We start from the raw sequence: 25,961 nt of genomic DNA, 5'->3' as shown, positions 1-25,961 counted from the left end.
GTTTCGTTTAGTGCTCAATCATTAATTGGTGCTTCAACTCCTCAAGCTTCACAATTTAAACTCCAAATTTTACCATGGTTTCAATTTAGTCTGTACTTTCACCTTATAAACGAGTTTGTTCATGAACATAAACGAACCAAACACACCTATGTTCATGTTCGTACATTTATTAAATGGACATAAAAATTATGTTCATATTTATTTATTTAAATTAATAAACAAACATTATACAAATAGTTCACCAAATGTTGTGTTCATTTACACCCCTACTTCTTCCTCTCCACTTTTCTTCACTCTTTTTATTTTCTCTTAAAGCAAAATAGAGAACTCTACAAACAAATAACCGTTCTATATAATAACTGGAGACCAAAATAAAACAGATTAAAAGAAAAAGTGACATTTGATGTAATTTACCTTTATTATTTATTATTCTTATTTTATTTTGGTTAAATTATGCATTTAACACTTAAACTATCAGTTTTGATCCATTTTAGCACCTAAACTTTCAATTTTTTTCAAAATCATACATAACGTTTAGTTTTTATTTCATTTTAATATCCGTTTAAAACTTAACGTTAAATTTTTAAAAAATTGAAAGTTTAGGTACTAAAATGGACAAAAATGATAGTTTATGTACTAAACGTGTTAATTTTTTAACAGGGTTACTAAAATGAAACAAAATATAAATGTTATGAATGATTTTGAAAAAAATTGAAAATTTAGATACTTAAATAGATTAAAACTGATAGTTTAGATATTGAACGCATAGTTTACTCTTTTCTTTTTACATGAGCCGACTCTTTTCTTCTCTTCTAATTTCTAGAAGATCGGTGTTGACTTTTTAACACGTTGTGTTTGTTAAAAGGATTAAATATTCGGTTAGCTTCTGAAATTATATACTTCTCTCAATTGAGTACTTAAATACTTTTGCTTTAATTATTAATATGTAATCTATTAATGATTATTTCATATCATGTATAGAAAAAATCTATTATAAAAGCTATTTTTCTAACACATTTTATTTCATTTATAACATTAAAATTAAATTTTATGATTTTATTTAATAAATTTAATATTTACATTAGCACCCAAACTATTTTCTCGTTAAATATCTTTGTTGAAGTATACAAATTAATAGATTAAATATATATTTAAACCGAAGAGTTCTGGGATGCGGCAGCCTATTACAAAGCTAAGGAAAGACGTTAATTAAAATGTTATAAACAACATAATATTTTAGATTGTGCACAACATGAAAAATCATATTTTTTAACATTTTCGGTTGCTACTTAAAATATGTTTGCAACCTTAAAATGCATGAAAAATTAATATTTTAGTTACGCACAACCTACAATACTATGTTGTTTTATAATATTTTAGGTCGCGCCTTATATTAGCCTTATAACAAGAGATTATACAGTGAAATTCGCCATCCAAACCCAATTAAAATTTGGGATGAGTATAATCAAAAGATGAGATTAACTATTTATTTTTTTTCTAGTGAATATATTCTCATTTTTTATTATTAATCTTAGCCTTTTATTTTCTCTCATCCAACGATTTTAAAAATGTGATATATATATATATGATCCACTTAAACAATGTAATTTTTTTTCATTTTACACAGATTTACGACCGTTGGATGAGTGAAAATATGTGATTGAGATCGACTTTTTTTTAAGTGAATATCTTCTTATTTCCTACCGTTAGTTTCAATCATTTATTTTCACCAACCCAACGGTCATAAATTTATATAAAACTAAAAAAATTATATTATATAAATCAATATATATATATATATTAAAATTTTTATCTTAAAAATCAAATCAAATTTAAGATATAATGAACCTTAAAATTATATCAAATCCAGTGAAGGGTATAATAGTTGGGTCTCTCTTTCTTGAATCCAAAATAAATAAATAAAAATAGGAAACTACAAATTTAATACCCAAACTATCAATTTTGATCCGTTTTAGTACCTAAACTTTCAACTTTTTTAAAATTATACATAACGTTTAATTTTTGTTTCATTTTAGTACTAATGTTTGAAATTTAACGTTAAGATTTTTTTTTAAAAAAAAGTAAAAATTTAGATACTAAAATGGACCAAAACTGTAATCGAGATCCTAAACACATTAGTTTTAAAAAAGTGAAAATTAAGTACTAAAATTGATCAAATACTGAGTAAGTTAAGATTTTAACGGTGAGATACTAAAATGAAACAAAAACTAAACGTTAAGTATGATTTTTTTTTAAAATTAAAAGTTTAGGTACTAAAATGAATTAAAACTGATAGTTTAGATACTAGATGCGTAATTTCCCCTAAACAATAATAGATGAATTGTTTTGATACAATCCAAAATACCTAAACTACCCATATTCACATACTCTTAAATTGAAAAATAACACATTTAAATGTATTTGAAATCACATACTCTTAAATATTACAATAACAATAGCAACCGAGCGAAACAAACATTAATTATGATCCTTATTCAAAAAAAAAGTATACTTGAGGTATAGCAAGAGTCATTTTCCCTTTATTAAGTGTTTTTCCGAAAGAACAAAATTGGAGAACAATCTTTACTTTTGAAAGGAAAAAATGTTACTTTTCGTCCTATCAGTCTACACTAAATAAATATAATAATTTAGTGATGATTGGAAGGAGTTTTTACCATATAGTAAGGAGCTCTGGTCTCTATCTAATCCAAATGTTTCACAACTCCGCCTTCGATTCTCGATCCTCCGATGATCGGTCGTTAGAAGAAGTTTCGGATGATGGTGGCGGTGGTGGTGGTGGGGCGTCGGGATTTTCCAATTCATCACCTAATATTTTGGCAGTGAATTTTCTAGCCTCAAAATCAAGATCTGTCCACTCGGAAACTATTCTTCTAGCACCCTGAGACGAGAAAGTGGTATGAAGATGATAGGAGTCGATGGCGCGCCGATGTAAAATAATGTACGATTACGGATTACCTGAAGTTTTGGTTCTTTTGTCATCGGATTGTTGCAGAGATCTATGGTTTTAGCCTTGGATTTCGTGGCATTACCGCACCATGATTCACACCACAGCCATTCTTGGGGTAATGAAAAGATCGGTACTTTATGCTGAGCATAGTTTGGAAGATCCTGAAATATAACGATCGGTTATTTTAATATCTTATACGACCACCGTATGCTAAGCGAAAACAGTTGGTGATGACGTAATGAATTCAACTTGCCTGATCCAGATTGGCTAGACTGTTCGGATCTTTGCTAAGACTTTCATAGAAGACTCTTAAATTATCACCTGCTGCTGTCTCCCGGAACTTCACCAAGTCGACCACGTACAGTGCGCTGTAGAAGCACGATATGTTAAGCCTATGTCATGTCAAGAAGAAACGCAGTTTTCTGTTATACAATTAGATAGTAATCGCGAACCTAATATGGTATGGTCTGCCCCGCAAATGCTCTCTCCAGAATCCCTGTACAGGAAAGAGGAATGAGGAGGCAAAACTAGAATAAACAGTTGTATTATAGTTATAGTTTCCAGGTTTTAAAAGAACCGAAACAGAAACCAAGGAAAAAGTCAATTTTGCAGATGGTATGGTAGCACATTACTTGTCTCCAAAACCGATATCCATCCATGTCCTTATTGTTATCGCAAAAAGGAGTATATGCAAGAGGTCTTCCCTTTATATCCATGTCATAGAGGTCTCCTATATCCGCCCTCACAACTTGATCGGCGTCAACAAATATAACCTGCACATGCATTATCATCCATGAAATTGGCAACAAAAGCGGTAGAGAGAACAGATGTCTAAGAAGAGCCGGAAAAGGACAAAAAAGGAGGGGGGAAACCTTTTCCAATGAAATGGGAAATATAACATCGAGGAACAAAATCTTGTATGCCCAGATAATTCGCTGCTTTTCTGTCTGCTTATGCAGCCATGTAGGCCATTTGTAGGTAATTAGTTCGTAGTCAAAGCCGTATTCCCGGGACATATGCGGAATCACATCCTGCATAAACCGAAAGTATATAAGCATTAGACATATACTTTTCAAATGATACATGAACAGAAGGAAAGAAGTGGTAGACAAAGATGGAAAGAATGCCAAAAGGTTGCATACGACCTTTTTTTATAAGAATGGGAGGCCTCATTAAAAAACCCCTTCATAACAGTCAAAATACAAGAATGTATCTCGACGGACATTGGAAGGAGGAAAAGAGTGCCTCAAAATTTTATTACCAAACAAAAACCACAATTACAACGCCCTCGGTCCATAGAACATCAACAAAAATACAGCCTTCTACAAAAATTAAAAATACCATTCCTATAGGACTCAGCACAAAACCTCCCACTTGAAACCAAAAATACGACCTTGAACTGAGGAGACAAGTAGTTCTTTATAAACCAGAACTTCACCGGACGATTGGTATTCTTCAGTACACTTAAAATCATAATTTTAAGGAAGCGTTCATATCTGCAAAAAAGATGATCGAGAATTAGTAAAGTGAACGTACCAAAAATGTTTGTCATTTCACAGGCAGATCATCAATTTTTTTGCAAACAATAGCATTTACTAAACAATAATTTCCTCAACTTCATCGTCACGATAATTGGTTAAAGCTAGAAAAGAGACAAAAAAGTAAGCAAGAAGACAAAAGTGAGTTATAATAGGAGTGTGGCATATTGAAACTACAATCTGGAAGAGAATTAAAGCAGTTGAGCCTGAGAAAGCAAATGGCCATAGATCAATATATGAACTGATACAGAAGCAGAAAATTGGTAAGTGAATTACACAGTATGACCGTTTTAAAATTATCTATTCATATAAACATGTAAATGCCGATAACTCTACAAATCAAAGCATGGACTTGAACACTTACAAATGCCCTGAAGCAATTGAAAAGATGTTGATTGTTTTTCCACGTCGACCACCCTTCCCATGATCCTGTGGAACATGAATAAGTGATTCCAGCACTTTGAGGATGAAATTAAATATAAATACCAAACAATAAAACATACACAGATGTGCCAGCATGAATCATACCATGAGGAGAAAGAAGGATGAAAGATCTTAGAAAATAAAACTGAGAGCCACTCACTGAACGGCGATTATAACAAACATATTTACGTACTACTACTATATTTACAGTTTTGATCTGCTTATCATATTATTAGACCTAAGTGATGGGTTTGATTTGGGGTTGCTAGTGCTAAGGTGAGGACAAGATAATGTGGTCCGTATCACAGCTGCACCCAGAAACTAATATCAGCAGAAAACAAAACTACGCAGCTTATATGATCCCTCTCACAACTACAACTGTAGACTTATTTTGACCATGGTTTAACGGCTAATAATTCTTTCCTTTTCTTATATCTTTCTTCTTATTCTTATACCTTCACATAGGTTCATATTCATATCCATTTCTTGCAACAATTAATCCTAAATAAAGGTGAAGTATTACACAGCACAAAAAGAACATATAGATTTATGCGGCATGTGCCGGGGGGGGGGGGAGCTCACCACCGAACTGTCATGACTCCTTTTTGATTTCTCATTGCCACCAATAAAACCAGAAGCCCATTTGAGAATGTTTGAATTCCAGCCATTATGTCCCTGCTAGGCATCCAAAAAGACTCCTCAGTCATCCATGAGCGCAAAAATGAAGAGTGCAAATTACATTTCAAACAAAAAGAAAAAGCCCACCTTTTCTTTTCCACGGCTGTCATCATCAGATGAAATAAGCAATTTTTCTTGCTCTTTTCCCTTCTTCTTCACTACTTCAAGACGAACAACTTTACCCCTCAAATCATCTATAGTAATTCGTTTTGAAAAAGATATCTCTTGGTTTCCATTATCGCCACCATCTCTGAAAAGATACAACTCAGAACTTCTGCCTGGAGCAAGTTGCAGGTACCAAACTCCAGGAGATACTTTCATCTGCCAATAACCCAAGTTGGCCATCACAATAGTATCAACCAAATGAGGAGAATTCTTTGTTCCAAGAATTAGTTGAAGACCTCTGGGAGGGTCACGATCCTTCTCAGCACAATGACCTAAATTACACAAAAAAGTCAGAAAACGCAGAGTACCTCACTACTACAGTTAAGCTCATAAATTTTACATTATTTCCAAACAAAAACAAACTCACCGGTCAGAACCAGAGCTTCAAGTTCAAAAACTGCTTGCAATGTCCTTGTGTCTCCCAGGTTCTCAAGCAAAATATTGTCCAGGTCATGACTAAGGTATTTATATCCACGGAGAGAGAGAGAGATTAGTCAATACAGTAAGGTACTTAATGTTGCAATCCTCCAACATTTTGTAAGGAAGAAATGGTAAGGCAATAGACAAAGAAAGAAATCATGATGTTAATAATTAGGAAGAAGCATACACAGCAATGATGGGCTCAACAAGCCAAGGCTCGGGAACATCCAGGTTCATGGTAAGTGTTTTGGACAATGGCATATTTGCAAAAAAGGCTTTTGGTCCATTTACTGTATAATCAGTACTGCTAAAATCTTCCTGCAAGGTACTAACATAGCTAAGAAACCATTCTTGAGTGCTCAAATTTGAGTGGTTTCTGAAGTGAGATGCATACCATGGTTGAGATCACATATCTGTAATAGTTCTTCAATGGAAGATCAACAAGGGAACTCTGCAACAAAAGTAATTGCTTATAATATTTTCCTACAAATTTTGTAATTAAATGACTTCAAGCAAGGAAAAAAATGAAAGAAAAGTGATCATGCAGCGTGCTTTAATAAAAAACTTAATCAAAGAATGCAGTAACCTCATCATACAGACTGAAAATTTCAAGGTAATATACCCAAATCAAGTGATGTTTACTGATATAGTCAGAACATTCTCACAACAATGAAATTAATCATGGGACATAATTTGCCATTGCAAAATACTCTCAGAACTCTTTGCTTCTATCCCTTATTATTCTTTTCAATATTTCTGTCATGGAATGACGGTTCCCCATCCTCTACATAAACTGAGTCCAAGGTCCTATGCTATTTAGCCCTAGGTTCCATCCCCCATACTAATTTGAAAGAAGGATGAAAATCATAACAGAATACTCCTCCCTTGTGAGTATTGGCATGGAAAGATCAACAAAAGCTACTGGTGTTGTGGGTTCCACACGCTAGTCAGATGGTCATCGGACTTCAAGGGTTCACTGATGATCGTGTTCCAAGTCTCTTGGAGGTGGCGATTTCAAAGAAAAACTGAGTAAGGGGTGAGTACCAAATCTATTTTTATAGGATTTGGGAGAAAAATCTAAAAAATGGAAAAAACAAGAATTCAACCCTTAAATATGGGTTTGTGGCTCTTATTCCATGTTAATTTGAGAGGACGGCGAAAATTATAAGAGAATTATTCTCATTTGTGTGTATTAGCTTTGAACTATGAATGGATATTTATACAAGAATTGAGGGGGAAAACTATCTAGGAAAATAATCTTTTTTTCAGCCTCGTTAGTCATTACAAGATAATTACACCCAAATTTAGCCTAAAAGTCAATCAACATAATCACTAAATTTCAGATTTTAATTTGGTCAATACCGGATTAGACTCTACGCACAAGCACCGCAAACATAACCAATACCGCAAATATTGACTCACCACGAGAGTTAGTAAAATACGATTTAAAAGGAATGCTTTTGTTTTTATGTGCCCTTCTAGAATAATATTTCTATTCAAGAACACAAGATAGAAAAAAATAATTGAGGTTAAAAACATAACTCACCATGGGATTTAATAAAATGCGCATGCTTGGATGGACATACTTAGCCAGCACACGAAGAAGTGATGATAGTTTTTGTCCTGATGGACTTAGGGGGATCAACAACTGCATCAATATGAATGCTAGAGTTCTCATTGTTAAGAACAACAGCACTGCACAGAACATTTCACAAAGAAAAAAAGGTACGAGTTAGACATTTGAAGACAAGTCAAAGAAGTTAGCAGCAAAAACACAGAACAAAACAGACACAATTAAATCAACAACAAACATGGGTAATTGTAGGATATAGCCGTCTACTTTGTATTTAGTATTTTACTTTGTATTAAACTTGTATTTTAGATTTACCAAAGTAAAAGATAAGATAGCTATCTGTTTAGATAAGAAACTAAACACCTAGCAGGACTCTAGTAGGACTCCACTGTTGTAAGTAACTCAGCCTATTTTAATAGGCCAGATTTATTTGTTTATTCGAATAACAGAGGAATAGCGGAGAAAAACAACTCTCTTCCAGTAAACTCTCTCCTCTTTTCTCTATTTTTTTCAGTAAGTGCAGGGTAATCAATAAATATGGAATTTAATGGGATAAATGAAATTTAAACATATAAAAAAAAGTAGTATGCAAGATGTAGCTTTAAGAACATAAGATGAGGGTTTCAAAAAGAATTAAATCTTATTATATGGTTACATAAGAGGATCTTTTTGTATCGAAACATAACGGAAATATGGGCATTTTTCATGTAGAAGCTCAAAGTGACTAAAACAGGATTACATCAAAACATTATGTAAGGATTAAAAGGAAGAAACTCATTGTTAAAAGATGAAATGCATGGTGAGGAGGTAATACAAGCTACACCGTCCTTTTGCTTGATAACTTTTTTCCTGCATATCTTTCCTCAAAATTGATTGGGTTGATCACAATTCGCTTCAGTTGACAAATAATGAATAATTACACAGAAATAAAGGCATGCTAAATCTAAGAGTGTGGTGGACTAGAGATCGGTAGGAAAAACAAATAATCATGGAATTGTAGATGAAACTTTTGAAGAAATGCTATGGCCATCATGCTTTTCTTTTGTAAATCCCACCCCAGTCATATAGCACAAAACTATGGAGATTTATCAAAAGGAACTACATTATTAAATGATATAGGAAAATAGATAACTATCAAAAGGAGAATCAGAAGACATGAAATGCAACATGATTTTAAGGAGAACATAATTCTGCCAAGAATAAAAGGAAAGAAAAGAAGAGAACCTCATAGGAAACAAAATACTTTAGAAGTACCTACCTATATTGTGCATTCAAAATTTCAAAGCGTGCACTTTCAGTACTTCGCTCCCTTGTAGCCATTGAAGATGTCACGAACATGATAATATCACTAACATATTTACTGAAATTATGAATAAAATCAGAACTCGGTATGTCTAGCCAAAAAGATGAAATGTTGAAAAGTACATCACAGTATTATATCTGCCATAAATAACGAAAATCAGGTTGCCATTCAAACTTGAAAAGGTAACTGCCAATCAGAAGTATCTAAATCAGCACAATCAGTGGCTGGTGCAAGTTATAGAGCCAAGAAAACCACACGCAAAGGGAAAGATACATAGTAATCTTGATTTAAAAAGAATTCCCAAATACCCATATGAGTGTACCCAATTTATACTACTGCATTGAACGGGGGAAGCATGTAGATTACATGAAGAAGATAACTGCTAGAGAAAGCAGAAAACTGACAGACCTTGTTAGCATGTCAGGGTCAATTCCATGCCAATTAACTTCCTCAACAATCTCTGCAATGTGTTTTATTCTATGCTTAAACTCAACTGACTCCAGAAGATGCAGATCATCACCCAGAAATATACCAGCATCAAGAGAAGTAACCTGTCAAATAGAAAAATAAGAACGCTATAACTACATCAGTTCCATAAGCATCTAAAAAAACAAGCATTGGCAGTTGGAACAGAAAACAAGGAATCGGTCAAACAATAATCCTATAAATTTATGACACATTTAAGAGAGAGAGAAGACAAACCCTTCCATTGGTAATGACTGCATTAACACCAGATGCTATCCCGAATTGCATATACAAAAATTGTGCCACCTGGATAAATGGCAATATAACATATTAATGTCAATAAGAGAATTAGAAACAAAAATCAACATTAATCCAGACAACACCACTAACAACCCTTACAAGAGAAACTCGGACTGGAACAGGATTAAAATGTGTAAAACCAGAAAATAAAAGCACCCATTGAGAACTTGAACATCCTATAAAAGAAAAAGAAAAGTCAACTAATATTACCTTATACAGATGTTCTCTCAAATTCAGATTGGAAGCTTCAGATAGAGAGGATTTATATGCCTTAGATGACAGTTCATTTGCCTCAGCAAGTTCATAGAACTTAGTAACGAATGCTTGAAAGCTTTCAGCTGCAGCAGGAGATCTAAGAACGTAATTATGCTCATAAAATGAGCATACTTGATCTAGAAACTCCAATGCCTTCTTCTTATGACTGCAAAAGCAGCAATAATGCAAGTAATATCAGATCAGAGTTGACAGTCTAAAGCAAATTTACAAGAAACAAACGCATATAAAAACATTTAGACTTAGGAAACCTATATGAGGCTGCAGTGATCTCAAAGGTCTTCACAAGTAGAATGCTAGACAAATCAGCATCCTGACTAGCAGTAAATAGAACACCAACACGAGCATTTTTGGACCCTTGAATCTGGAAATAGTGCAAGAATTAGTAGGCCATCCATGATGATGGTGATGACAACAATAACACCAATAAGAGAAGAATAATCAAACAGAAGGCATGATAAAAAATACCAGATAACGGATTCCTTCACGAAGTAACTTTATCCCTTTTTTTGATGTGACATCAAGAGCAAGAAGATGAGTTACAGGCTTCACATTATCTACAGCTGGCATTGATCAAGTCATTAAACATGTTAGAATGCAAATATCTAGAGAAAATAGTAAAATGAAATTAATAACAAACATAACGCCTGCTTACTTTCAGGAGAATGTAAGTAATTAAGTTCATTCAGCACAGATTCCCCTCCAAGGATTGATGAATCTAGAGACACAAACCTTGGTTTGACATTGCCACCAACAATAATCTACTACATCCAACCAAATATCAAGTTATGACAAGCATATCATAGTAATAGATTGCTAACATTTTGCAAAAATAGCTAATCAGCACTTTACCTGGGGATTATAGCGACTGACACCATTTTCAGATAGGAATTTGTCCAGCACGTCAGTGTGAGAGGTTATTTGCCCATAGTAAACTTGTTCTTGAATTCTGGGAAGCTCATCATTCATGGCATTTATAAGAGCTTCCTGCAAAATAAACACAAATGTCGATAATTGGAAAGAGGAACATAAAAAAGCAAAAGAGGATACTTATAAACGATTAAGTACTACATATAAATCATTGAAGGAACTCAATACTTGGATGTAATCTTCAAAATCTAAATGCAAAAGAAACTAGCATGCCATTATAATTTCCACAAGGAAAAACACATTCAGGAGGAAAAAAAACTACAGCCTGGTAAAACAGATTCATTAAACATAGGTGCCAATTAATAATTTTTCCAAAAAGGTAATAAACTCAAACACATAAAGGTACACACTAAATAGTCAAAACCCTGCAAGTTAGGAAAGAGATGTTAGCACTGAATAATGAGGAATATAGATACCTCACTAGAATCGAAACAAGACCATTCATCAGGAGGCAGCACTGCAGCTTGCTGATACCCAGCTTAAAAACAAACAAGGAGCTCTCTTGAGACAATTCCTTGTAAGTCTGTCCCTTTTCCAGCTTTAACAGTATTTCTTGTGGTGGAGATTTAACTTTCGGCCTACAGGAACAGCACATTGATTTACAAAGCAAATCTAAATATTTGAAGATTACTGGAGCATCAAATAAGGAAAACACGATCAGCATGCATAAGTAGCATAAGTTAACATAATACTTCAAAACTTACAATAATGTTTCCACAAATGCCTCTTCAATATGGTGCATTTCAAGAGCCTCATCTGTAGAGCCGCTGGATTCTGTTTGTAGTCTATTTATCTATTACAAGTACGTAAAAATCTTAGTCAAAACTGTTAAAATGCACCATGTCAATAAATAGTGATACAGCAGGCTCAGCTACAGGAATAAACGAATCATGCAAGGAGTGTCATACAACCATTATAGTTCTCAAAATCATCCATAGTTTTAACTTTCTCCTTCCTGGTAGAAAAGCTAGCAATCTCAGCCTAGTATAGAGTAGGCTTCAGTCTTCCGCTCACTCTCCCAACCTCCCCCAACTTTCATGAAATTATTCCCCACTTACAGGATTGGTTTATGCGTACTAAGTACAGAAACAAGTTATTTCCTATTCCAAGGCATAACATGGCATTTTGTAGAGATGATAAAACTAACAATAAGAATAGCAACATAAAATGATCACGTCAAATACATGTTATCTGCCAAAAAATCTGCAAATAGACACATTAATTTAAAATTTCACATACGAAAAGTCTACTCATAAATCCTCTCATCTTTTGCAATATGCATGCCAAAATCTTATATATGCACATTTAAAGATGAGTATATTGATAGCTGAAAGAGAAAAAGATGTTTTTTATAGGATGAAAACAAGCACAATAACAAGTTTAAGTGAGCCAAGGGCATATGATTTGACTTCAAATATCTCTTTCTTCCAAGCATATAACCTTTCAGAAAATATTGAAGATAAACAACACAGAAACACTGTAATGAAGTCAATAACAAGAAACTAAAGGGAATATAGTATACATCAAATCGTCAGTAGAAGGTACAAGCATAAAAAAGGTGGAATGAATATCAAACCCTTACATTGCTCAAAAATTGGAAAGCTGTTTGAGCCCCGTGGTTTTCCTTGATATAAATAAAAAGTCGTATAATCTGCAAAGAAATTACAGTTGACCATGCTTATAAGAACCATACTTCGCAAAACAGAAACCTCAATGATACTTGACAACAGAATGAAGTATTGAAATAACTGAAGAGAAACCATGGCTAGGCATAGATATTATCGAATTAAACAAAAGGTAAAACAGAAAGCATTTTGACGAAGTTAAGCAACTACCAAACAGGATTTATCATCCTCGATTTCACTGTCACGCTCAAAATCAGATGAATGAAGTTCACCACCACTCCTTTCAATTTTTTTGATCAATTCTGTAGAATACAGTATTATGCCAAATCTCATCGGGAAACTATTCTCATAGAAAGATGTAATCATGTCGATAGACTGCAAGATACCAGTTGAAAACTATGGTGAGAAAACTTATGTGACCAAGATATTTCAATATGTGTGTATGTGTGTGTGTGTGTGTTAGAGAGAGAGAGAGATCAAACATCCAGAAGGCAGATGAAAACATGCCTGAAGACCAGAAACTGTTGCTGGATCAAGAACGTATACTGCATGGAACAGATTCTTACGGATATAACGCAACTGACCGGGAAAGACAGGCATTAAGATCTGCAGAAAAATGTCATCAGAAGACATGCTTTCTGGCAATCATTAACAGAAGCTCACACATGTACAATTATCATACTATTTAAGAGAGATTTTAGGATAAACTAACATACATCATTTATATTACTCCTCCAACGCCTGTACATGGCATCCTCCTCCAAGTTATTCAGATAATGAACATGGGAAGAACGAAAGTCAACTCGGAATGAATCTGACTCAGGAGGAGTCACAGTTGATAGAAGTTTCCGTACTGTGCTACCAGGGAGCTGAAAATAATAGAATCCATAAGTTAATTGTATATAGAGGCTGATGAATATGAGATGTATGCCAAAATGACCTCATAAGAAGCCCTTGTTTAATGGAAGGTTTTCTAAAAACTAGAAAGAAAGAAATTCATCAAATATATACAATTATATGCTAATTTGGTCAGAAATAAGCATGAGACCAATGGTAAGCAATGACAGAATCAATTTGATTTTAATTGTTGACAATAAATTAAATGCATCAGACTGAACAGACTCATAATGAGTAAATTAGCGCAACAAATGGCTCTTATATATTACATACACATACATTCCTCATATGAAATTAATTATCCAAATCCTGGTTGAAAGAAACATTAGATATTAATTGTTTATTTTACTGGAAGACACAAAACACACATCTAACATACTGCTTCGGTATTTACACTACCATCCTCTGTTCCCAAATGGTGCATTTTCAAACTTATTTGAACAAGGCAGAAAATGATCATATTTGTTCAATTAAAGAAAGGAGGAGAATAAAAAGGACAAAAACTGTTTCTAGTTTAGACATTCCATTGATGAAGTTATATATTCTGAGATAAATGGATATGATATAAAGGAACACTCTTTTAGTGGATTTAACTGATATGTCAAACAAAATGAAACCTAGAATAACTCACCTTCAACTTTGAAAACTGATCGGCCAAGGATAGCTCCTGATGGACCAGGTCAATCAATCTATAAAAAGTTAATCCAAAAGCATAATATTAGAGATTCAGAATTGATACTACATCAATCAAGTTGCATAAAGGCATTCAAGTAATAATAAATAAAGAGCTAATAAAAAAATTTGAAAGGGTGAAAAGCATTAATATAAAAACAAATTGCCACAGAACTGTCTGTAAGAAACTCCAGAGTGATATTCCTGGATAACATTAAAACACTCAATAAAATTGCTTTCAAAGAATATATTGCAATATCAAACATCAGGTTTTCATAAAAAAATCCTAATGAAGCTGCAAAAATTCTTTTTACTTCCAAGGAAGTCTTCTTTAAATTAACTGACATTTCATGATAGGGTTCTGAGACAGAATTCAAAATCCTGCACTCAGAATAATAGCACTCAATAATTTCTTTCAATCCTGGAAGTATAAAATTTACATGATAAACTTCAGTTTGTTTATTTTAAATATTAAGAAATAAGTTTGGGTTAAAACTGCTTGGAGACAATTACCAAAATCTTCAAGTATAGACGGACCAAATCACCAAATGTAAATATTTAAAAATTTCGTGAATTCTCAACACTCGGCAGATAAAATTTTCAGTGAAGAGCAAAAGAAATAGGGTGAAAGAGCATTACAGATAAAGGTCAATATCTTCGATATTGATTAAAGCACCATTGAGAGCCATCAGGGACTTGCCAGGAGGGATCATTCTCTGGTTTGCAAGTATCTCTTCTTTAATTGAATCATTGAGCTGAAAAATGCATGAATTTGTATAAACTGATTAGAAAACACAATTGGGAACCTTATTGTTGGAGTCTATATTATAAATACTATAGCTGCTAAAACATTGAGAGAGTCACCAAGAAGTTACCTTCGTTCGAGATAAAGAAGACACTACACTAGGAAAATTTTGGTTGATTTCTTGCATCGACTGCAAAGGATCAGAGGCTTGTACTATTCTCTGTGCAGTTTGATGTCCTAAATCTGTTCGAAGGGGAAATTTTTGGCAATTTGAAACAAGACGTTCATAACTAGAAAGAAAAAGAAAACCTTAACTAAACAGTACCTTTCAGCTCCCAAACATCAAGTGTGTCTGATATTGTTGATGACAAAAGATAATCCCTGAATGCCATTATCTCTGATGTAAGGTCAGGTTTGCGTTCCTGAAAAGGAGATGAAAGAAAATATTAACTTCAGGATGACATGGTTCACATTTAACAGTTAGAAAATCATTATGACTAGTGTTGACACCTCTCCAAAGTCCAAAGTGGAAGGTTTAGTGCTTTAAGTTTATTCATATATGTCGATGTAACTAATGTTCCTTGAAACAGTTGTAACTTCTATGGGAAGAAAATAAGGGGGGGAAAAGGTAAGGTGAATTATAGCGAACCAGAATTTTTGAAAATATAAACCCTCTAACTTCTTGGCTAAGATCTTCAGTATGAGGATCTTCTAGCGTTACACCTGCAATTCAAACCTCAAGTCCTTAGATACCTCAACTTTTTTCTAAAATAAAACTTCCATGACTGCAAACAAGATACATTCTAAAATAAAACTTCCATGAATACGTAACTTTTTTCAAGATATTCATATTTGTAATAGAACACCATAGGCATTCCCAATAAGTTGTACTACAATTGAGAACGATAAAGAAGAATGAAATGTATTCATAAGGAGCAAAACCTCAAAAAAGAAATAATAGCACTAAAAAATTAAAGGACTAATCAAGGTTGAAAGTTTCCAAAAGCCATAGAGCAAACAAGTTAGAACACCAAGACAAAAGTGTCTGCATTAGAGAGAACAGTATGATTAAAGAAGAGCCATATAAAGAAACCAAAAACATCAACCACAAAAATACTGCTACATCTGCCAAGGAAATATCACAACTGAATTCAAATGCAAAGATCCATAATGGCAATTGAAAGAAAGCAATAGAATATAAACACATAATACATAGAAGCCTTGGAAAAAGTAAAAAAAAAATACATGGTAAAATAAACCTATTGGCCAAATTGATACAAAGGTCAAGAAAAGGGGTGGCTTTTGAATTTGCAACTGCTCCACCAAGAGTGCTAACCTTTCTTTACAGTACTGTCATCCATGGCCTTATACTCCATATTCTTCAAAGCAAGCTCAACACCATACCCGCCCAAATTTAAGGAATCCATTGCACCAACAGCCCCACATGGACCAACTTTCCCTTCACAACCGTAAGGTAATACTGGTCTGACAACATACTTAACTTTTCCCTGGACATAAAATAAGAAGTAAATCAAAAAATTTATAACAGAAATTGCATCAAAGAAAGTGATATAATAATCCTTAAAAACAGATGAAAGGAAGCATCGTACGGGAACGGAACTTTATGCAAATAGTATTCTGACAGACCAGTAAACCAAGCATATAAATGAATCAATTAGATAATATTGAGTCAGCTCAAAACCAATGATGAAGGCTCCCAATACGGACCAGATGGATCTCAAATAAGTCATTAATTCAAAATTTGATTACAATAGGTTCTTTACTTCATCTGATCCTTGCTTATTAATTATTGTTCATAAAGGAAAAAAGGACAGGAATTATCATTATAGCAAAATTCAGATATGTTATTTGGTTTTATGAGTTAAGAAAAATATAAAGTAAAGAATGAGATGGCAACAAATTCAACTGCACCAAACAGACCTCTTTGGCAGCTTGAACTAGAGTAAGATGGAACTCCCTAAAACATCCTGTTCCAAGAGCACCATACAGAATAGCAACAGGGCTCATAAGGTTTGAATCAAAATGAACGTGATCAAATTCATATAATTCAGGCTGCTGAAAGGAGTCTCCACTGCTGACAACCAAAAAATGAAAGTAACAAGTGTTCAATCATAAGTAATTTTTCGCCATTTCCAACTTAAAAGATGTTATTTAAAAATAAAACACATACATATAGAGAAACATTACATTTCATTAGGTCCCTGAAGCCAAGACTGCAGTTCTGCAACATCAAAGAACAATTCCTCACCAATGTCCACCCAACAACATCTTCCGCCAGGACTTTTCGGGTTTGCGCCAACAAGAAAGGGGTCCAACTTTTTAGTTCCCGCCGCTTCACTAGCATAAACCCCACTCACATTATGTGAATAACCATCGTCAGACAGCGGAAAAGAAGAAAGAGACTCCTCCGCTAGTTGCCGGTAAAGCACCAATCGAGGGGATGCCGATCTCAGAGTCAAGGAGAATTCAAATAACGATGCCAATGATTCACTTAAAACAGAGCTGCCATGTTTCAAAATCTTAACAAGGCAATCTTTAGCCGAATGAGAATCACCCTCAGTTTTCGCAACACGTAGCCAGCCATCAATGAACTCCCAAAAAAGATTTTTCGACTCTTTAGACAGTAATTCACTGCAACAATCAGAAAAGCATAAAAAATACAGATGCAGAATTGCTTAAGGAAACTAAATTAACACTAAAGAATACATCCTTTTACCCCAAGAGAGCAACTTTAATACGAATACGAACAAATAAACAAATCCCACAACAATAGAATCATAAACAGAACAAACCCAAAATTAAAGCTATAATAATAAGAAGAAAGGGAACCGACCCGGCTTCCAAGAGCAATGGAGTACCCGACCATTTAGCCCGAATCGCAACCTGAACGTTCTTCGGCCTTCGATTTTGAGCTCCAACGAAAGCGAAACCACAAATCAACAAACAAGCGAGGATGAACAGAATGCGAAAGCGAGATCTGAAAAGGGCATCCATCTGGGCAAACCGAAACTATGTTTTCCCAATCGATTTTCTATATAATTTCAAATGGGATTACATCCGACATTGATGAGTCACTAAGAGAGATCGGGCTTTGAGGAGTAATAAGTTAAAGAGAGACGACTGCTAGCGAAGACTTCTGGGAATTTTTTTCTTGGAACAAACTTCTGGGAAATTAAATACCAAAAGGTATTATTAGCGGCTTTATGTATTTGCATGAAAATATCAAAGGAATTTTAGGAAAGGAAATAATTTCGCATAATAAAAGAATAATTGTTTAAATTATATTTAAAATTAATTTTTTGTTTTAAATAATTTTTTTATTAAAAATAAACAATGGGTTGGGTTAGTGTTAGATTTTTGGTCAATCCAACCCGAAAATATATATATACTTCATCCGATTCCGACCAAATAAAAAAGAATTTAATTAAATAATAATTTTTAAAAATATTACATTATTATCTTAAGGTTGGGTCGGGTCGGGTCAGATTTTCTCACCCTCTACCTGAATTCGACCCACCCAACATTTCTACTTAAGAAATCTAAACCGACCCGAACCCAATTTAAAAAAATCGACGTATCAGATTGGGTCGAAACACATTAGATTCGGGTTAAATTGTCATCTCTAGTTACACTTTTAGGTGCATGCCATCAAAAAAGAATTGTTATGTGACACGTCTCTTTTCAAAAAAATATAAATGGCATGTATCACTTAATAGTTCTTATCTAAAAGTATAACCGAGGTAACATTAAGCACTTATTTTTAATAAAAAATATTTAAACACCAAAAATCAATTTTAAGTATAGTTTAAGTACTATTCTTATATTAAGCCTTTCACTTCTTATTACCATCAATTTTGTAGAAATCAGATCGAAAGTTAAATCGATCATACCTTTTTATTTTTATGCGTAAAGTATGTAAATTGTATGATTATGTAGTTTGTTTTTTAGTCCTCTAACTATTAAAAGTTACAAAATGATCACTTAACTATTCATATATTCTAAGCTCGTCTTTTTCTGTTAAAAATTAACGATCATCTGAACTGGATATTAACCCGCTGATTGGGAAATGATAAAACCATATTTTAATGATGTATGTTGGCACTGTTATTGCTTTAGCTCGGCAACATATTAATGTTCAGCAACATATTATTTAAAACATTGGCTCAACAATATAATGTAAACAGTGAATCGATCCACAAAGTACAACTCAAACGATTCTTTGATAAGATTTTATCATATCTCAGTCACACAGGTTAACGTCCAAGTCAGATAGCCACCGGTTTTTTAAACGAACAAGGATGAGTTTGGAACATATGAATAGTTAGTAACCATTTTATAACATTTAATAGTAAAAGGAGTCAACAAAGTATTGCCCTATAGTCAAGAGACCTCTTTATGATTTATAATAGTTGTAGACTTAACAAAGTAGCATTTTATAATAGAAAAACTCAACAAAGTAACATTTTATGGTCGGTAACCATTTGTGCACTTTATCTCATTTTTATTTTAATTTACACAACTAAACTTAAATCTAACTGTAATCGTAAAAAATTAAAATTAAAATTTGTTATTAAAAATAAGAATTGAAGTTAAATTGATATTATATAGTGTTAAAGGAGTATGTGATTCAAATTTGTTCAAAATATACTTAAAATGATCGAAGAATTAGGGTGAGTATTCAAATTAAAAATTTTCGAGTTGACAAGTCATATTTTATCAAACTTTATTTGAAATTTTTTAAGTCAATTCGAATATATGAAATTCGAGTTATTTTTTGAATCAAATCTAGTTTTACTCTTGTCTAATTAAAAATTTAACGTATGTTATATATTTCATGAAAAAAAGGGTTTATTTGTTACCATCAATCAATAGAATAATTATTCTATAACGTTTTAAAATTCGATAAATCATTTCTAATGTTATTAATAATTGAGAGATTTATGGTGTCATTTAACCAATTTATATTTGATTTAGCCTCTTTCGTATTGAGGCTCCGTTGAGGTGTTCAAAGATTCGATTTTTTGCTTACCAGCGTAGTTTTTTCCGATCGAACGTCGTCGCATTAGAGATCCCCTACGACGGAACCAGCGGAGGTTGTGGCGGTTTGGGATGATTACCAGTGGGGTGGTGATAGGAATTTAAATAAGATCTGATATCGGAATAACGATCGTTATACAGTGATAAAGGTGTTGTTCGATATTATTAGCGTACAACCGTGATACCGACAATGACTACAATAACACTCACTAATGTTCTTCACTTATAGATAGACTTTATATAGAATAGAGTCTGTTTGACTAAATATCGGTTTTTGTAAGATACTCTAATTCTATTGTAGCGATTTGCTGCGTACTAAACAATGGGTGTGAGATTAAAGCTCTCTTTTAGTCTTGCTTATGCCAGTATATATGTCCTTGACACTGGAAGATAGGGTGATTGGTGTCGATACTAGGGTTGGTGGCTATTGATGGATTGGTAGGTGGATAGATATAGTTACCAGATAATATATATAACTGATAACAAAATTGACAACGATCATATTAAGAAGTTGAGTGAATAACGGAAAAAAAATTAGCTGACCCTATTCTTATATATAATGGGGTAAGGGGGAGGTAGGGTAGTAGGCTGCCCTCAATGCTAGGTTGAGAGCAACTTCCGTAGAAGATCTCCGGCAATTATGAATTACCCACCGTGGGACTCGATCCCACAACCACAAGGTTAAACATAAGTGAATAACGAGATTATCTTAATTTGTTTAGTTCGGCTTGTCCAATGACAAGTACGGTAACATGTGATCCATCGTAAGGTCTCAAAATTTAGGGACTTCAAACATAAATTTCAATTAGGTTTGTCTATATATAACATTTGTACCCTAAAGACATTTTCGTTCAAAGGAAAAATAAACTTTTTGTTTAGTTCTAAGGAAAATAGTAGAAAAAGTCATCAACGAAGATTTTAACAGTATCTTCGTCGTTTTTCGTAATGAATTTTAATAAATAAAAAAACCTCGTAGATTCATCATAATTTTAAATTTAACAAATTAATCTTTATTAGTATAAAATATTTTAGGAGACTCGTTTTAAAAAGTAGCACAAAATCTCTGCATCATTTGGGATGGGGGCATGTATTTAATCATGACATTTATACGAAGAACAAGCTGATAAGCAGATGACATGAGCACCCCAAAGAAAAGATGAAAATGAAAGAAGTTACTAGCAAAGTTCAGCACATGCAACCTGTTCCCAAAACTTGGAAATAACCCTGTAGCAGTAGCAATTTGTTTTTAATCAATACAAGATGCTAAGCTTCAAGACATGGCTGAATATTTGCAACCAAAACTTGCATCCAAGAAGATCAACCCATTATGAGCAGCATTTGCAATTTCTATATTTAAGTTATGTTATATCTTCTCTAATCTCTTTCGTAAATCGTCTTCGTGATCAGTCTTTTGCCTAAATAAACCTCTGGGAGAATTCCTTCGTTGATCAAATCTTCCGAAGACACATATTATTTACTTGGTCATAATCCTTTGATATGACTTACAACAGATCCACGTGATGTGTCATAACCAAATCCATTGTCAAACGGCTATATCTATTCAACCTATTGACTTATGAGTAATCATCATAATCCTAGGTTTGACACCAACTCTAAGAGGGTGTTTGGTTCAAGGATTGTGAGATTCTCATGGGATGGGAATCCCACATTCCCATGTTTGGTTGGCCGGGAATCTCATTCCCGGTAATGTTTTATTACCAATAGTAGATTTTTTTGGGTATATTACCGGGAATGTCATTACCTCCCTTCCCTTAGGTATTGTAACATTACCGGCGTTTTGGACTAAAATGCCCTTAAATTTTTATTTTTTTCTAAAAATATCCTTCTTCTGTCATTGAATAATAAAAATTCTACGAATGTTAAATTACAAATTATCCTTAAATTATTTTAAATTTACAAAAAAAGTCTATAATTAAAATTTTATATGAAGTTCAGGGGTTAAAAAAAGTTACCCTTTCATTAAACCTTTTTTATATTTTTAATTTTGTAAAAAAAATTATATAAATATTATGAATTTAATTTTTTAAAGAAAATATATAAATATTTTACAATTTGTAATATTATACAAATATATAATAAGGACAATTTGGTCAAATATACATTCCAATAATCTTTTATTCCTTTAACCAAACACGGTAATCTTACATTCCTGCTAAACCAACCAAACACAAAATACAACATTCGCAGTAATCTTATTCTCTGGTAATCTTTTATTCCCACTGGTAATCTTACATTCCGTGAACCAAAAGCACCAGGGTCTTTATATAAACCCCATGCAAGACAAAATGAGTATTCTTAAATGTAATTCATTTCATAATGACATTTAATTCCATTCTAAATAATTTTAATTTGTGCATTAGAAATGATGTTTTTGCTCTCACTATTTAGCTTATAAGTAGTGGGCAATTTCACTCTCTTGAGAGATCATCCTTAAGCAAATGTTTGCTTTAGAAACACTCTCTTTGAGTTTCAAAAACATATTATGAGTGTTGTTTTATTGAGTTAAGAGTAGTACCACCAAAGTCCACTTCATCTTTCGGGCGTACGAATTTTGGAGAGTCGTGCTAACCTCGAGAGGCCATTCGTTCATTGTAGCGATTACATACATCATGACGAATTCGCTTCTAAGACAGTGGTTAATATCACGACACGCTTATGTTCCTATTTGATTATTTTATTTAATATTTTCCGATTAGTGCTAATGTCTTATTTTACAACAGTATATTTTCCAACATTCTTTCTCTGGATATCTCTTCCTGAACCAAACAACACTTATTGTCCTTAACTCACCTCTCTTCTTAAAATCATCGACTGTTATTCTCTACCTAAATCAGAAGAGGTAATAAATAACAAATTTAGAGCCTAAGATGTAATAGTTTGATATTAAACAGACCTCTCATTCTCTTAAAAAAAAGCATCATATATTAAAGTAGAATCTGCTCCAGCCACACTTGGGTATAGCATGGGTTATTATTTGAGTTTTTTTTTAAACAGCGGCCCGTTACTAGAATAGTGGTCTTATATAACGATAACGGTATCATCTGAAACTGTTATTGCACGATCGCGGTATTCGTAATTAGTACAACAACATCTATTATGTCTGCAATCGCGATAAAAACAACAAAAAACGTGGCCACAACCGTGATTGAAATCCTTGAACTGGAGAATCTCTATCACAGAAGCTGCAATCAAAGTTTGTGTTAATTTGTGGGAATTATTCAGTAAAATGATGCATTCACATTATTTCTACTTCGAGGGTTTCCTAGATCTTCGTTTATCGACTTTTTGAAACTAAGTGGAGAAATGAACGAATTTATGTAGATGTTTTTATTTTGATGGAAGACGTGGTGGGTTGTTAAGAGATTCGGGAGAAAATTGGATCGTGGGATTTGTCGAAGCCATCGGAGCTTCCTCCCCACTAGATGCGAAACAAGGAGCCATTTTTGAAGGACTCTCGACTATATGGAGACTTGAATTTCTATAAGGTTATTGTGGAAACGGATTGTAGGACTGCATTATCTATACTTGAATATTCTCCGGGTTCGAGCGGATTTTCGTCAGTGACAACACACATCCTTAAGTTTACTAGATGCAGTAGGCATTTAATTTTTAGCTATGCACCGCGTGAATTTAACGGGGTGGCGGATGGTTTGGCTGCACTGGCTCGGTCGCGTTTCTCGAGCAACCGTCTGTTTCATGAACCACCGGTAGAAGTTACTGAAGCTTAAGTTAGAAATAAAAACTAAATTTACCCTTCCATTTGGTAGGTATAATAGGTTTATATATTGACAGAGATACTTTAACCATTCTCCTAGTAGATAAATTACCACCTTTTACCTAATGTGGAGTATATTTTCACTTAATTCGAGATTAAGTAGTACTACTACTTTTTATTTTAATTTTATTTCCAGTACATGCATTGCGATGCAAGCTTTTTTTTCTTACTTCGGAACAGGAAACATAGCTAGATCGTGTGCCGCCATGAAGTGGCACACTTCGGTGTCCCCGGCCTTGACTCCGAGAAGACGGAAAGCGACATGGCCGGGCCGCCATGTCGATGTATCCATGTGACACAGAAACGCCGAGTCGATCATCTCACCGTTCTCACCTCTCAAGTGAACCTTGAACACTTTGCTCTCTGCTCCCAGTTGGAAGTGGCAGTAGTACACTGGATACGGATACGGCTCGCTGTGGCACGGCACGATATCCCCGGTCGACATCTCCGCGAACTCGAGTATGGTGTAGTTTTGGACTAGTGGAGTCGATGGGTTCGAAAGCAGAGACGATCTTAGAATTTCGACTTTCGAGTCTGATCCCAAGATGCCTCGTGCAAAATCAGCTAGTGATTCTACATTGGTCGCACACCCTCGGACCTCTCCTTCTTTCGGTTCCTTCTCGCAAACCTCGAGTGTTTGCCTCATCCCCAAGGCTTGCTTTGAGTCCGGTGAGAAGGAGAAGAACCGGAGAAGCTCCGGGATCGCCTCCGACGAGAAGGGGATGTGTTGTGTTGTTTCTTTAGGGAAGAACTGAAACGAAGTTGGATCCTTTATGTAGGGGAAGTAGATTGGCATTGTTTTCCCAACAACAAGATCTTTGATGAGGGCGAACACTTGGACTGCAGGATCATTCGGATCATCCATGCTCACGGCCCAGCCGCCGCCGGATGATGAACCGCGTCCGTTTTTTTCTCCACCGCTATGGTTATCGTCGGAATCCATGCTGTGAAGTCGTAGAACATCGGCCCCATTCGAAGTTACACGGGGAGCAAGCTGTCAAAAAGTTGAATCATGGTAACAAAAAATAAAATTTGTAAAAAAATATTTAAATTATACGATAATTTAAAAGTTTTGACCCAAAATACTCTATCTTACCGAGACAAAAAGTAGGAGGAGGAAGCTGCAAGAAACAAATTCATTGCCCATTCTTTCTTCAACATTGAACGCATTTCACCTTTGTTTTCCGCTTATAAGGATGAACGGAGCTGTTTTGGATGGACCTAATAATAATAACAAAAAAGCTTAATGTTAAAATTAGCTCCACTATGGTTATTTTAATTTTTTTCAATATTTTAAGGGTAAAGTATAGTAATGGTCACTGAACTTTTCTAAAGCTTTCATTTAGGTCCCCTAACTTTTAAAACTTACAATACAATCCCCCAACATTTAGTCTGTTTGCAATATAGTCCCCGGTCGGTTGACGTTGTTACACTGCCGTTAGTACGTTTGCAATATGGTCACTAAACTTTTCAGACGGTTGCATTTAGGTTCTCCAACTTTTAAAACTTGCAACACAGTCTTAAATTTCATTATAAACCCTAAATTCCTTTTCGATCTCAAATTTCCTTTTTCGCTTCTTTCTTCTCATTTCCACCGTAACTTTTCAGTAGGGGATGCATGAGAAATTCTAATCTAACTTTGAATTATGTGGAGGTGTTGATTTGAATAAGGGTTCATTGAGAGAAGATTCGAACAAAGGACTATCGGAACCATCAACAATTCAAGGTGTAATGTTAGATACATGTCATCTCAGGTGAAGCATAGATGTTCGATGAAATGCTTGTGAGAAAAAAATTGGGTTAAAAATGCAGAGTTGACAAATACCACTAAGATGAACTAAATATCATTGCTGAAAGTCACCAACAAAGCTAAAATTATTTTGTATAAATGACATAATAATTTCTTCGTTTAATCCTTGTGCTTAAATATTTTCCAACAGATGATCAAATATTATCAAATCTCAAACAGCGCATCCACCTCTCGTTTGATTTTTGTTTTTCAATTTTCCGCCTTGTAAAATTATAAACCCAAGCAGTGCTCTGTCTTTCAGCTTTTATTTACAAAGAAAAAATGGATGAAAAATTTATGGAACGCAACACCGATTGCGTTTATTTCTTAGTCTTTCCTTTAC

At 34.0% G+C, this 25,961-nt stretch overlaps 2 protein-coding genes across 3 annotated transcripts; both read right to left on the bottom strand.

The window, feature by feature from the left end:
• Positions 1 to 2,512: 2,512 nt before the first annotated feature.
• Positions 2,513 to 18,110, bottom strand: LOC120176414 (UDP-glucose:glycoprotein glucosyltransferase-like). Its single transcript, XM_039182842.1, is given in 38 exon segments — positions 2,513 to 2,899; positions 2,977 to 3,129; positions 3,222 to 3,336; positions 3,421 to 3,464; positions 3,601 to 3,741; positions 3,841 to 3,999; positions 4,362 to 4,464; positions 4,871 to 4,935; positions 5,512 to 5,604; positions 5,695 to 6,044; positions 6,140 to 6,228; positions 6,380 to 6,510; positions 6,587 to 6,643; positions 7,739 to 7,831; positions 7,833 to 7,887; positions 9,024 to 9,125; positions 9,477 to 9,619; positions 9,771 to 9,839; positions 10,044 to 10,254; positions 10,358 to 10,470; positions 10,575 to 10,669; positions 10,762 to 10,867; positions 10,959 to 11,112; positions 11,468 to 11,614; positions 11,741 to 11,829; positions 12,619 to 12,687; positions 12,872 to 13,036; positions 13,169 to 13,267; positions 13,378 to 13,530; positions 14,190 to 14,247; positions 14,870 to 14,985; positions 15,106 to 15,218; positions 15,301 to 15,397; positions 15,625 to 15,698; positions 16,312 to 16,483; positions 16,917 to 17,067; positions 17,184 to 17,627; positions 17,830 to 18,110. Coding segments are annotated over 38 exon segments (4,932 nt in total). The 5' UTR covers positions 17,991 to 18,110; the 3' UTR covers positions 2,513 to 2,716.
• A 5,749-nt stretch (positions 18,111 to 23,859) lies between these two features.
• LOC120176424 (BURP domain-containing protein 3-like) lies at positions 23,860 to 25,035 on the bottom strand. Of its 2 annotated transcripts, XR_005521325.1 has the most exons (3): positions 24,926 to 25,035; positions 23,942 to 24,823; positions 23,860 to 23,884 (listed from the first exon to the last, which is right to left on the bottom strand). XR_005521325.1 is itself a non-coding variant. In XM_039182854.1 (2 exons), the coding sequence occupies exons 1-2, from the start codon at positions 24,974 to 24,976 to the stop codon at positions 23,996 to 23,998; spliced, it is 879 nt and encodes a 292-aa protein (XP_039038785.1). In that variant the 5' UTR covers positions 24,977 to 25,035; the 3' UTR covers positions 23,907 to 23,995. The 2 variants fall into 2 exon arrangements, 1 of the variants encoding a protein (XP_039038785.1); XM_039182854.1 differs by lacking the exon at positions 23,860 to 23,884 and having other exon boundaries at positions 23,907 to 24,823.
• Between the last annotated feature and the right edge of the window lie 926 nt (positions 25,036 to 25,961).

Source organism: Hibiscus syriacus, unplaced genomic scaffold (genome assembly GCF_006381635.1).
Source record: "Hibiscus syriacus cultivar Baekdansim isolate YM2019G1 unplaced genomic scaffold, ASM638163v2 tig00112243_pilon, whole genome shotgun sequence".
Classification (NCBI taxonomy): domain Eukaryota; kingdom Viridiplantae; phylum Streptophyta; class Magnoliopsida; order Malvales; family Malvaceae; genus Hibiscus; species Hibiscus syriacus.
This window is presented reverse-complemented; position numbering and strand designations above follow the sequence as displayed.

Coding starts and splice junctions, on each gene's coding strand:
- LOC120176424 (XM_039182854.1), bottom strand. CDS start 24,976: ATGGGCAATGAATTTGTTTCTTGCAGCTTCCTCCTCCTACTTTTTGTC. Junction 24,824..24,925: donor TCCTCCTACTTTTTGTCTCG/GTAAGATAGAGT, acceptor ACTTTTTGACAG/CTTGCTCCCCGTGTAACTTC.